The sequence below is a fragment of the Doryrhamphus excisus genome, linkage group LG8 (genome assembly GCF_037039965.1).
Source record: "Doryrhamphus excisus strain RoL-2023G ecotype Guam linkage group LG8, RoL_Dexc_Guam_v1.1, whole genome shotgun sequence".
NCBI lineage: Eukaryota > Metazoa > Chordata > Actinopteri > Syngnathiformes > Syngnathidae > Doryrhamphus > Doryrhamphus excisus.
Genome location: NC_136364.1, coordinates 9,761,426 through 9,773,751, shown reverse-complemented (window position 1 = coordinate 9,773,751; position 12,326 = coordinate 9,761,426). Strand labels below are relative to the sequence as shown.

The 12,326-nt window shown below is 46.9% G+C and overlaps 3 protein-coding genes across 6 annotated transcripts; all 3 read left to right on the top strand.

Moving 5' to 3' along the window:
- The first annotated feature begins 42 nt into the window (after nucleotides 1-42).
- On the top strand, nucleotides 43-4,612 carry LOC131134370 (uncharacterized). Of its 2 annotated transcripts, XM_058079588.2 has the most exons (7): nucleotides 43-289; nucleotides 1,295-1,475; nucleotides 1,566-1,849; nucleotides 1,946-2,009; nucleotides 2,170-2,941; nucleotides 3,577-4,313; nucleotides 4,473-4,612. In XM_058079588.2, coding segments are annotated over exons 1-7 (2,178 nt in total). In that variant the 5' UTR covers nucleotides 43-151; the 3' UTR covers nucleotides 4,475-4,612. The 2 variants fall into 2 exon arrangements, with proteins under 2 accessions (XP_057935571.2, XP_057935570.2); XM_058079587.2 differs by having other exon boundaries at nucleotides 3,577-4,612.
- A 93-nt stretch (nucleotides 4,613-4,705) lies between these two features.
- On the top strand, nucleotides 4,706-8,413 carry LOC131134369 (uncharacterized). The gene is made up of 6 exons (XM_058079586.2): nucleotides 4,706-5,017; nucleotides 5,474-5,651; nucleotides 5,745-6,082; nucleotides 6,197-6,266; nucleotides 6,402-7,170; nucleotides 7,303-8,413. The coding sequence occupies exons 1-6, from the start codon at nucleotides 4,880-4,882 to the stop codon at nucleotides 8,099-8,101; spliced, it is 2,292 nt and encodes a 763-aa protein (XP_057935569.2). The 5' UTR covers nucleotides 4,706-4,879; the 3' UTR covers nucleotides 8,102-8,413.
- Nucleotides 8,414-8,663: 250 nt separating this feature from the next.
- rnf168 (ring finger protein 168) lies at nucleotides 8,664-12,324 on the top strand. 3 transcript variants are annotated; one of them, XM_078792787.1, is made up of 8 exons: nucleotides 8,664-8,987; nucleotides 9,370-9,568; nucleotides 9,641-9,842; nucleotides 9,909-9,973; nucleotides 10,289-10,444; nucleotides 10,550-10,614; nucleotides 10,793-10,847; nucleotides 10,992-12,324. In XM_078792787.1, exons 2-8 carry the CDS (start codon nucleotides 9,404-9,406, stop codon nucleotides 11,649-11,651), a joined length of 1,368 nt encoding a protein of 455 aa, XP_078648913.1. In that variant the 5' UTR covers nucleotides 8,664-8,987; nucleotides 9,370-9,403; the 3' UTR covers nucleotides 11,652-12,324. The 3 variants fall into 3 exon arrangements, with proteins under 3 accessions (XP_078648913.1, XP_057935606.2, XP_078648912.1); XM_058079623.2 differs by having other exon boundaries at nucleotides 8,666-8,987; nucleotides 10,529-10,614; nucleotides 10,992-12,323; XM_078792786.1 differs by lacking the exon at nucleotides 8,664-8,987 and adding an exon at nucleotides 9,025-9,236 and having other exon boundaries at nucleotides 10,529-10,614.
- The last annotated feature ends 2 nt before the right edge of the window (nucleotides 12,325-12,326 follow it).

Here is a 12,326-nt window from a genome sequence, read left to right as displayed (position 1 = left end):
ATGATGCCATGACCCGGAAGTAAACACTACAGCCATCTTAGACGTACACACTGTAGCGAACCATCCCGAACGACTGACCCACTCGTCAAGTTTGTTTTAGTAGTTTAGAATATTACAGTACATTTCTCCAGAGGAGCTGCCTTCAAAGTTCATGGAGCGGTTGAAAGACATGGAAACTTTCCGCTGTCAGACGGCGCTTATCATGGAGGTGGTGGTGGAGTCGGCCGTCTGTGCCCTCCAGCAGAGCCTAGAAGAGAGACAGCAGGCTTTCGGTGGTGAAGAGCTGAAGGTTGGAGGATGTTTTTCCCCCTCATTGTAAAACACTTTATTTAACCAGCAATAAGTAGTCGTCAGCGAGCTGAGAGATTGAGAGAGAAGGAGAGAGACAGTGAAATCGCTTGAATGGGAACCCGGTGTCACTTGGCTGACGAGTGGCTCGTAGTTATGTTACCTCTATATGATTCATTACACCGCTTCGGAGTGTATTTAATTAGTATTCTATCATTTGACGTATATTCTACTCCGATAACACATCGTGTCCTATGTTGAAATTAACAAAAACTAAGTGACTGAGCGAGTTTGAATTCAAGACGTATTGTAAAGACTTCATGCTTAACGAGTATTTCCGTAGTACACCATTGGTGGGCTGGCCGCCATGTTAGTAGGCAGGATCTTCGGTACACTGCTCAGCGATTAATTGCTCAAACAGACGGTCCATAACACTAAATTATTTTTCTTCCAAAAACATAGACATATAGACCCACAGTTTCCTCTACATTTGTATTACCCTATATAGTAGACGTATCACACAAAATAAAGACATATTAAACATAAATAAGATAACAGAATCACATGTTGGCAGTTTGTTGTTTTTTTCCTGGTCAGTGTACTTCCAGCACCATTACATGAATGTATTGTAATGGTTGCTTTAAGCGTCTTTACACTCATGTTGCCCAATATAACAGACAAAATAAGAATAAATAAGCAATTTAAGACTTAAATAAAACTGCTACTTGAACAGTGTCACAGTAAATGTGTTCCCTAGCAAACCTTAGTGACGAGTTTAGTGCCTGTCTCACAAACAATTACTGAAACCTGGTGGCCAATGTAGAATACCAAACTCCATTCACAATTAGAATGCCTTAGACAATTAGAATACTTTCGGTACGCTAACGTTTGACAATGTATATTTGTGGGCGTTTCCAAGTATAACAAAATGCAGGTTTCTGATGACGGTACATGTACAGAATGTGTAATAGTAGCTACCACAACTCATCATCTCGTGCTTTTGCAGCCTCAGCTGACTGCCATCTTGAACATGATGGCAAAGGAGGCTGTTCGTAAAATCTACAGCGTCTTCAAGGAGCTGTGTGTGAGGTTGGTGCAGGAGAAGGAGGCCTTGAATGGCAAAGTGGAAGAGCTGGAGGCTGAGCTGAGCTCAAACGACAAGCCAATATCTGCTAAGAAAACAAAGAGTATGATGAGTGAACGTAAAGGACCTTGAGATCATATGAAGAAACTTGCACAATTTGACATTTTTGTTGTTTGTCTTCTGAACTTTTCAGATGGAGCCGCCATTCTGAACAAAGCCAAAGAATCCACCGACAAAGCAAGCAGCAGTCCTCAGCTGCCTCTGGTCATCAACAGCTCGCCCGTTGTCCGGCCCAGTGATCCTGTCTCCTCAATGCAGACACATCAGTCTGCAAACAACCCACAATCTGACCAGCTTCTCGAAGTCAACCGGGATAAAGACCAGTCCTACAGCGTGGCATCACTTACAACAACGGATGATCAGTTGGCGTGGAAGGCATTGGGAGGTGCTGAAGAAGAAAACTCAGATGACGCAATGGTGGACTTTTTTTCTCTTTTGATAATATCTTTGCCTCTTTTCGCAACACATTAACTGGTTCCTTGCTGACTTTGTGACGTCTTCTTTGTTCATCAGGAGGATGCAGAAGAACCAATTGCAGTGAATACTGAAGAGCAGATGGTAGCTCCCACTCGTCAAGGTGAGCTGATGGACCGTTACACCGTGTCAACACGGACAACTAAGACAATAATAGCCAGACATTTCTTGTAATAAAGAAGGTGAAGAGCAATTTCATACCACAGCCTCTTCCACCTGACTTTTGAGGCAAACATTCTGATGAAACGTTATCACGTGTGCAGCTGCTGACAGTGGTGTGGACCAGAAGGTGCTGGAGAGGAGGAGGAAGAGGAGGGAGCTGTATAAGCAGAAAAGGTACTTCTGTGAGCTCTGCAACAAAGGCTACCATCAGAAGTATCGGATGAAGATGCACGTGTGCCATCCGGTGAGGCCCTTCCCCTGCACGCTATGCGAAAAAAGCTTCAACAAAGACAAAACCCTGCAGAAGCACCTGCTGAACCACCAGCTAAAAGACGCCCAGGAGCGAGACCCTGACAATATGCTCCCCTGCGACCAGTGCGACAGAAAGTTCAGGCTGCCGCAGCAGCTCAGAACCCACCAGGCCGCCCACCGCCGGAAGAACACACCTTTGCAGTGCGGCACCTGCGAGCGCACCTTCACCTCCCTGGCCATGCTCCGCTACCACGAAGTGACTCATGCGGAGGTCAAACCCTTTAAGTGCGAAATCTGCGAGAAAACCTTCCTCAGGAAGCAGTGCCTCCGTCAGCACCAGATCGTCCACATGGACCCGCAGCCCTACCCTTGCCCAATATGCGGCAAGACATTTGCCGCCCCCAGCAACCTCAGAGCCCACAAGAGGTCACACTCGGAGAACCGACCCTTCAAGTGCACCGAGTGTGACAAAGCATTCAAGAACCGCATGGCTCTGCGGCAGCACCAAATCGTCCACTCGGGGGAAAAACCCTTCATTTGTCAGACCTGTGGGGCGAGATTTGGCCATAAGGCCAACTTCCACAGACACCTGCGCCTCCACAGTGGAGAAAAACCTTACAGGTATTTTCTTGTGATCTATTGATATTTATAGGTTATCACATGGTTTGTATGGTATCAGGCCAGGTATCATGCCCCCAAGTGTCAGTATCAGCCCGAGACCAAAGGTCTGGCCTGATACCAGACAAACCATGTGATGATCTTATTATCACATACTATTTAATCATGAGCTTATTATCACGTACTATTTAATCAAAAGACCATTTTGTTTCCAGAAAATTTTCAGTTTATTACATGTATTATATCTAAACAGTGTAAACTGTGTGTTCACGCTCGTGCGCTGTTCTCTGATTGGTTGTTTCACGGGCACGATACCAGAGCAGCGCGCTCTGAGTGGACAGCTACAGGGGCTGATACTGGACATGGGTAAACTCTATATTTTATCAGTATCACTGCCCTGGGCTTTGACACAGTATCATTTCCGCCTTTTCCCGTATCATTCATGGGCGGTTTCTAGGGTACAGGGCCAATTAATACTGTAGTATGTGATAATGAGTTTTTATTATCAGGTCATGTCACATGTCCAAAAGCAGCAAATGCTTAGTTCTTATTTTGTTCTTATGATGTTCTTCTTATGATGATGTTCTTATTACTATTACTATTTCTTATTACTGACTTAAGTGGTTGTGTGTCACCAGGTGCCAGGTATGTGGTCAAAGCTTCTTGAGGTCATGTGCTCTGAAGAACCACATGGTAGTTCACGGCATGGTCAAGCCGTTCATGTGCGACCTCTGTGGGAAGACCTTCTTCTACAATTGTCTGCTGAAGAAGCACCAGCTGCTGGTCCACGAGAACCCTATGAAGGGCATAGAGGGCACAAAGAGTACGAAGGGCACGACGGGCATAAAAGCATTCAGCTGCAAGACATGCATGAAGAGCTTCATCAGCAGCGCCACACTGCGCGTTCATGAGAAGCTCCACGCCAATACCAAGGATTTTGTGTGTAAGATCTGTGGCAAGGGCTTCCACGTGCGCTACCTCTACGACTACCACATGAGGCAGCACACCGGCGAACGGCCGTACGTCTGCACGGTCTGCCAGAAAGGCTTCAAGCTATCGGCAGTGCTCAAGCAGCACATGCATGTGCACACAGGCGTCAAGCCTTACAAGTGCCAGCACTGCGACAAGGCCTTCTCGTCGTCAGCGAACTGCAGCCGCCACCAACGGGTCCACACGGGAGAGAAGCCTTACGAGTGCAACATATGCAACAGAAAGTTCAGACAGCCCAGCCAGCTCAAGTCGCACATGCACACCCACACCGGCATCAAGCCGTACTCCTGCCAGAGTTGTGGGCGGGGCTTCTCAGACTCCCGGCAGTTCAAGAAGCACAGCTGCAGCGACGCCCTGCATAACCCACGCAAGTCTGGAAGCAAATGTAAGAAACAGAAGAATGTTTTCCCGTGGAGTGAGGACTTTGTGAACCAATGATTTGTCATCAAACAACGTATATGTGATAGTTTTCAGTTTGGAGGCACGGTTTGCTTGGCATCAAGACTGAACACCTGCTGAAGTCAAAAATGTTTCTTATATGCAGGAGTGAAAATCACAGCCAATCACAGCCCCGTAGAAGAACATGTGACAAGGACTGGTCTGCACCGTGTATGTGGGAAAATCAAAGCTATTTCAGTCATACAATTACAAAAACTACAAAATTACAATTACAAAACTCAATAAAAACATTTTTGCATTTTTTTTATTTGTCCATTTACCGAGCTGGTATGATACTTCCTTACCGCTATTTACCTATGAAACTACTACGTGACCCGGAAGTAAACATCGCAGCCATATTGGACGACCTTAATGCAGAGAACCATCCTGAAAGACCGACTCTGTTTTTAACACAGTGGCCCGCTCTTCTCAAGATTGATTCAGTAGTCTAGGACATTTTCCTTAAGTTTACGTTTAACCAGGGAAGCTACCTTCAAAGACCCGCGGCCCACGATGGCGCCGTTGAACGACATGGAAACTTTCCGCTGTCAGACGGCGCTCATCATGGAGGTGGCGGTGGAGTCGGCCGTGTGTGCCCTCCAGCAGAGCCTCGGAGGGAGACAGCAGGCTGCTGGTGACGAAGAGCTGAAGGTTGGATGATGTTTTTTTTTCAGAGTAAAGCACCTCATTTAACCAGCTACGTGTGGCACCAAGTTGGAGGTTTATCGGAGAGCACGAAAGCGCTCCAGTTGAAAATCTGTCGTCACTTCCGTTTCGCCGAATAGTCGCTCACAGGAAAGTAACAAAAGTAATGTATGTTTTTTTTAAAACCAGTTATCTCGAAATGATCCACTACACCGGCTCAGATTGTGTTTAATATCCTAACATTTGTCATGTACACACCGCGCGAAGACTATGTTCACATAAACTAAAAGTAAGACCGTCTAAAACAGCCAGTGTAGCTCGCAGACTTTCAAAATAAAATATTCTATTCGGCGCTAAAATGTTATTTTCAAAAATAACTGTTAAGGCTTTATATAAAATCTGAATGTGTAACAGTAGCTGCCTAAACAATGCAGCCTACTAGAACTTCATCTCCTTTTGCAGCTTCAGCTGACTGCCATCTTGAACATGATGGCAAGGGAGGCTGTTCGTAAAATCTGCAGCATCTTCAGCGAGCTGTGTGTGAGCTTGTCGAAAGAGAAGGCGGCCTTGAAGGGCAAAGTGGAACAACTGGAGGCTGAGCTAAGCACCAAGAACAAGAAAACATCTGCTAAGAAAACGAGTATGACGAATACAAGTACAAAATGCTGAAATCAAATAAAGACAGCCCTGATTGAATGTGGCATTTTTGTTGTTTGTCTTCTGAACGCTCCAGATGGAGCCGCCATCTCAGTAGACTCAAAGCGACCAGATGCCAGCCCCATGATGCTCGCCATGGCCATTCTCAACAAAGCCAAAGAATCCTCCAACAAAGCAAGCAGCAGTCCTCAGCTGCCTCTGGTCATCATCAGGTCACCCGTTGTCCTGCCCGGTGGTCCGGCTTCCTCCGTGCAGACGCCAAATCAGTCTGCCAACAACCCACAGTCTGACCTGCTTCAAGAGGTCAACCAGGATAAAGATCAGTCCTGCAGCGTGACGTCACTTCCTGCGACGGATGATCAGCTGGCGTGCGAGACATTGGGGGCAGCAGCAGAAGATTCCCATGAAGAAATGGTGGACTTTTCTTATTTTATTTTGTGATAATATATTTTCCTCATAGTAACCTGTTTCTCTTTTTAGGCCTTAAATGACCAAAGAGAGACTCATTGACTTTTTTGTGTTATTCAGGAGGCTGAGGATGCAGAACAACAGATTATAGTGAAAACTGAAGAGCAGATGGTGGCTTTCGCTCATCAAGGTGAGGTGATGTCAACACTGAAGAATAAGACCATTTTTTTCTTGTTATAAAGAAGATGGAGAGTAATTCATGCCACAACCTCCTCCACTTGACTTTGGCTGCAAACATTCTGATGAAACGTTGTCATGTGTGCAGCTGCTGTCAGTGGTGAGGACCAGAAGGAGGAGGAGAAGAAGAGGAGGAGGGAGCTGTACAAGCAGAAGAGGTTCTTCTGTGAGCTCTGCAACAAAGGGTTCCATCAGAGGCACCAGCTGAGGATGCACGTGTCCCGTCATGTCAAGCCCTTCCCCTGCACACTGTGCGATAAAGGCTTCTACAAGGCCAAAACCCTGCAGAAGCACCTGCTGGGCCACCAGTTGAAGGACGCCCAGGAGCGCGACCCCGACAAGATGCTCGCCTGCGACCAGTGCGACAAAAAGTTCAGACTCGCACGGCAGCTGCGAGTCCACCAGGCCGCCCACCACCGGGAGAAGACACCTCTGCAGTGCGGAACATGCGAGCGCACCTTCACCTCCTCTGCCATGCTCCGCTACCACGAGGTGACTCACGCCGAGGTCAAGCCCTTCATGTGTGACTTCTGCGGGAAAAGCTTCCTGAGGAAGAAGAACCTCCGTGAGCACCAGACCGTCCATACGGGCGCACGGCCATACCCGTGCCCGACCTGTGGCAAGATGTTCTCCACCGCCGGCAACCTCAGAGCCCATAAAAGGTCGCACTCAGAGGACCGGCCCTTCAAATGCACCGAGTGCGACAAGGCCTTCAAGAATCGCATGGGCCTGCTGCAGCACCGAATCGTCCACTCGGGGGAAAAACCCTTCATGTGTCAGACATGCGGGATGAGATTTGGTCTCAAGTCCAACTTTCAGAGACACCAGCGCCTCCACAACGGAGAAAAACCCTACAGGTATTATCTCATGGTTGCTACCCCACATGTATATATGTTTTATTATCCAGTTAGTGTACTTCAGTGCGAGAGCTGACAGTTACTATCATTATTATAATCTGAACACTGACCGGAGAGATTTTGTATTGCCAGGTGCACAAAATGTGGAGAAGGTTTCTCAGGCACGTGGGCTCTGAAGTCCCACATGCTGGTTCACGGCATGGAGAAACCCTTCATGTGCGACCTGTGTGGGAAGACCTTCTTCTACAACTGTTTGCTGCAGAAGCACCAGCTGCTGGTCCACGAGAACGAGGACCGCATGAAGGTCGGGGGCGTGTCCAGGAGGAGGCAACGGCGGCCGTCGGGCATGAAGGCGTTCAGCTGCAAGACATGCACAAAGAGCTTCAGCAGCAGCAGCACTCTGCGCAATCATGAGAAGAGCCACGCCGACGTCAAGGAGTTTGTGTGCGAGACCTGCGGCAAGGCCTTCCACCTGCGCCACCTCTACGTCTACCACATGAGGCAGCACAGCGACGAACGGCCGCACGTCTGTGCCTTCTGCCAGAAAGGTTTCATGCTGGTGTCGCAACTCAGGCAGCACGAGCTCTTGCACACAGGCGTCAAGCCTCACAAGTGCCAGCAGTGTGGCAAGGCCTTCAGGACAACACAGAACTACCACCGTCACCTGCGCGTCCACACGGGAGAGAAGCCCTACGAGTGCGTCATGTGCAGCAGAAAGTTCAGACAGTCTAACCAGCTGAAGTCGCACATGCAGATCCACACAGGCATCAAGCTCTACTCCTGTCAGAGCTGTGGGCGGGGCTTCTCCGACTCCAGGCAGTTCAAGAAGCATAGCTGTGGTGACAATCTGCAGAACTCGATTGTTTCGGGAAGCAAACATAAGAAACAGAAGAATGTTTTCCCATGGAGCGAGGGCTTTGTGAATGAATGATTTTTCCTTATTATATGTACGAGTGACGATATCACAGCCGCTTCCAGCCAATCATAGTCCAGTATAAGACTGTGGCAAGGAATGGACTGCACAACCTAATTGGAAAATCAAAGCTGTGATTTTAGTCATATATTTACAAACACATCAGCACAAAACCCAATAGAAATGTGTTGCTAAATGTCAGATTGTCAATTTACTGAGCTGGTATGATGCTCTCTTGTTGAGGTATAATTTCTACAAGTATGTAAATATGATTGTGTTATGAATGTTGCATAATTACATTATTTCCATGTTAACTAAATAAAAAAAGTTAATGGCGTGATGTGCGAAATTCATAATAAAAATAATTTCAATCGTAGAGTTAAAGCTAAATCACGTCATTTTATACACATTGATCGTAACTCCAAGGATACAAAAGATACATTTTCTGGTTAGCGATTTAATATCACTGCATAAACGTTAAAACTATATTGCAACTACATGGCGATACTTATCCGTTAAACGTGTAAATGTGTAGAGTCTAAAGGCCCACTGTTGTCATTGGCTTTTTGCAACACTTCGTCATAGGTGACGACATTTGGAGGCGTGGCACGGACTTGCGCATGCGCTCTACATTATTGTGTTGATCGGGCGGGTTAATGGCAGATATTTTCTGTCACGTTAATACAAAATAACGAGGTAGCCCTGAGTCAAAAGACATCATATTGATCGGCTTAACACTTTTAGTCGACAGCTCATTCTTTAGTTTACCCGAGCAGAAGTGTCCGGCAGCGTGTTGTCAGCTAATGTCGATGTTAGCTTGCCAGCTAACAAGTCAATTTGATGTTTGTGTCACATACTGTAGCTAACTTTAGCGTCAACTCGGCCACCGATTCGCAAACCTCAGGTAATATAAGTTTTAAAAAAAGAAGTTAATCTTAGCAAAAGTATTTATTCTAGTCAAGTGTCTTGACTATTAGTTTTTTGAGAGGAATGTTAGTAACTGCACTGCTAGCTAAAGTTAGCAGCTAAGGTTTGACCTACGTTTATACTTGTCATTATCTATCTTGTCTCGTTGTCCTTTGGTTCTATTTGGGGATCGTGTGTTATCATTCGACAAATGTGGTTGTTTGGCTTAGAGCTATAATATTCTGAGGTAAAATTTAACCTTATGAAATGTGCATGGTTGTTATTTAAAAAAACAATAACATGATAATCTTGGTGTGGGTATGTCTTTATTCAAATGTACTACCGAATCTGAATAAGGCTGAGATGAGCATTTTTGATAGGTGGATGCTGCTGTGACAGGCCACACGGGACAAGATGATGTTGCCAGATGCTGATACGGAGGTGGCTGTGTCAGATGGAAAAGGAAAAGGGAAGGGGAAAAGAAGTAAGACGCTCTCACTGGACGACTGTGTGTGTCCGGTGTGTTTGGAGATATTTTTGGAGCCCGTGACACTCCCCTGCACACACACCTTCTGCAAGGTGACTGCACAGTTACTTCTCACGGACTGTCTATTTCTTGCCAAGTCTTCATGTATATTTTGTACGTGTTAGGAATGTTTCCTGGAGTCGGTGGACAAAAGCTCGTTGTGCTGCCCCATGTGCAGGAAGAGGGTCTCCACGTGGGCCAGAAAGAACAACAAGAACAAGACACTGGTCAATGAGAAGCTGTGGAGCCAAATTCAGATCAACTTCCCTCAGCATTGTCAGCGTCGCCTCAGCGGGCAGGACGCCGTCAGCGAGGACGACGTAGGAGGTTGGACTCACAGCATCCCTTAATATTTCACACAGGTGTTGATGTGCTGTGTTGTATGTTGTTCAGTGTTTTTTCCCAGGGTCAGCCAACCTGGAGAGCTGAGACAAGAATATCAGGAACAGATCACCAAAGTAGGTACACAGTACAGTAAAACGGTGTAACGGTGACAATAGGAGTATATAATATTTTGTGTCTACGGGGCTCTAATGTTAAAAACATATTTGTTTTTGTTGTGGTCTAACTGTAAAAATAGCCCATTTATAAATAAAGAATCATACTTTATCGCAGTCAGGTCTGAAACCAATCAGAGACGATACATGAGGGAGTACTGTAGGTACTATATTCAGGTAATGAGATCCAATTAAAATAGTCTGTTTTCACAAAGAGAATAAAGCTCACTTTTGATGGTGGACAAAATGAAAGGCGCCCCATGTTGTTGGTTTCAGCTGACAGAGGAGAAGCGTGAGCTGGATGAGGAGGAGCGACGGGCCAGTGAGGAGTACATCCAGAGACTCCTGGCTGAGGAGGAGCTGCTGCTGACGGAGGAAAGGAGGCGGCAGGAGGAGGACGAGCGCCTGGCCGTAGTGCTCAGCAAAGAGCTGGTGTGTCTCTGTATCTTCGCTGTATCTGTCAAAAAGGCTTGAAAACGAGTCCCCGTGTTGATGAAGAAATTCTCTCGTTCATAGAATGCTGCATCCGTCTCCCAGGACGACCAGCATCCTGCTAATGTCACTGTGGCCAGGAAGAAAGTCAATGCAGGACACATAGAAAGGCAAGTCTTTTTGGTTATATTTCATCCACTTGTGTTTTGGAATGTTTGAGGACATCCAGAAGATGTCTGGATGTTCAGGTTACGCTGTTTATCCTGACCTGTGTGTGTGTGTGTGTGTGTGTGTGTGTGTGTGTGTGTGTGTGTGTGTGCGCGCGCGCGCGCGCCTGTGCATGTCCAGGTTTTTATGTCGTCTTCCGTCAAAATCAAGCCCGTCACACTGCAGCTCCAACAAGGTGAGTCATCATCTCTGACGTCTTCTTCTGATTTTCCATACTTTTCTTTGACTTGTTGCCTCTAATGCTACACCAAAGTTGTATAGGAATGTTCAACCTTCCTTTTTAAAGGCGTTTCTCAGTAGTCCAATGAATTGTTTGCAGGAAAACATCCTCCTCTCTCAGGATGAGCATCTCCCTCAGCTGGACTTCTATGGGTCTCTCACAGCGGACCACTCAGAAGCTGATTGTGGCAGTCCACTCTCTGTGGTTTTCCCAGCGGAGGAGGAGCGACGAAACAAGAGCCACGCCAGCGGAGATGAAGGACCCTCCTCAGCAAAGAGGAAAAGCTCCCAACTGGAAGCAGAGGCCGAGGAGGCGATCACCAAGCGAGGGCTAAGTCACTACCGCTCCCCTCCCTCCTCCACTTACTCCTCCTCCTCCTGCTCCTCCTGCTCTTCTTTCTCGCTGGAAAGGGGCGCGACGGCGCTGCGGGGGGTGATTGAATTGGAGGCGGAACTCCAGAGCCGGCGGCGTCAGGAGGAGGAGGACAGGCAGATGGCGCTGCTCCTGCAGCAGGAGCTCAACGAGGAGGAGAGGCAGCAGCGCACCGACAGGCGCAAAGGAAGCGCCGACGCCTACCTGTTGCGACATGCAAGCTCCTCCCGCAAGCCCGGCAGAGCCATCAAGGCTCCAAAGACCTCCCCCCGAGCCACTTGCACTTCCTCTGCTTCTCCCTCTCTGGCATCTTCCAGCTCCTCCATTCCTAGCAGAGGGAGCAAGCAGACCAGCCTGACGGATATGTTTCCCAGCCTGAGCAGCTGAACCACCTTCAACACTGTTCACTGACTTCCTGCCTTTAGAGGACCAGGACTTGGTCAGATCCATTTGTCTGCTGGAAGCGCTTCCATCACTTTCTATTTGAATGACTTTAAACAAACAAAACGAAAGTTGCTATGTTTTTTACAAAAATGGTTAGAAAGTTGCCTTCAGATGTTTATTGCTGAGTTGTTTTGGTGCTTCTACATTTCATAGGCTAAAAAAGGTAACAGATGTTTGCTCCTTGCCTGGTCGTATAATCACTGAGATCTTCTGATGGCTTTTATCTCAGCAGTTCATGTGTCACATGTTTGCTCTCCTTGAGGTTGAGGACTTTAAAGATACACACTGGACTTGTGTAAGATGTCTTGGACTCGCAGTTTGATCACATAGAAGTCAGTTTAACACCATGACACTAATGCTGTTATTGTCATGTTGACAAGCTGTCAAGACGGTTTTCATCCATACAGAGGTTCTGGTTCTGGCCTTGAGGTGCTTGTCATGTTGGAGCAGTAGTGTGTGTGCTTAGTGGAGTGTGGCATCATTTCCTGTTCACTTGCAACTTATTTGTTTTCTAGGAAATAAAATAATGAGCGGTGCTGAGAAATACATGTTTATCTAAACCAAAAAGCAATTCTGCTATTGGTTTCTTTATTGCAGTTTTTGGTGGTTGCTGTTTTG

Bases quoted from the DNA above. Each gene is read 5' to 3' on its own strand.
- LOC131134369 (XM_058079586.2), top strand. From the start codon at position 4,880: ATGGCGCCGTTGAACGACATGGAAACTTTCCGCTGTCAGACGGCGCTC. The intron at 6,083-6,196 runs GTGGACTTTTCT...TGTGTTATTCAG, and splicing joins AAGATTCCCATGAAGAAATG to GAGGCTGAGGATGCAGAACA. The intron at 7,171-7,302 runs GTATTATCTCAT...TTGTATTGCCAG, and splicing joins AACGGAGAAAAACCCTACAG to GTGCACAAAATGTGGAGAAG.
- LOC131134370 (XM_058079587.2), top strand. From the start codon at position 152: ATGGAGCGGTTGAAAGACATGGAAACTTTCCGCTGTCAGACGGCGCTT. The intron at 290-1,294 runs GTTGGAGGATGT...GTGCTTTTGCAG, and splicing joins TCGGTGGTGAAGAGCTGAAG to CCTCAGCTGACTGCCATCTT. The intron at 2,010-2,169 runs GTGAGCTGATGG...TCACGTGTGCAG, and splicing joins GGTAGCTCCCACTCGTCAAG to CTGCTGACAGTGGTGTGGAC.
- rnf168 (XM_078792786.1), top strand. From the start codon at position 9,404: ATGATGTTGCCAGATGCTGATACGGAGGTGGCTGTGTCAGATGGAAAA. The intron at 10,615-10,792 runs GCAAGTCTTTTT...GTGCATGTCCAG, and splicing joins AATGCAGGACACATAGAAAG to GTTTTTATGTCGTCTTCCGT. The intron at 10,848-10,991 runs GTGAGTCATCAT...AATTGTTTGCAG, and splicing joins CACACTGCAGCTCCAACAAG to GAAAACATCCTCCTCTCTCA.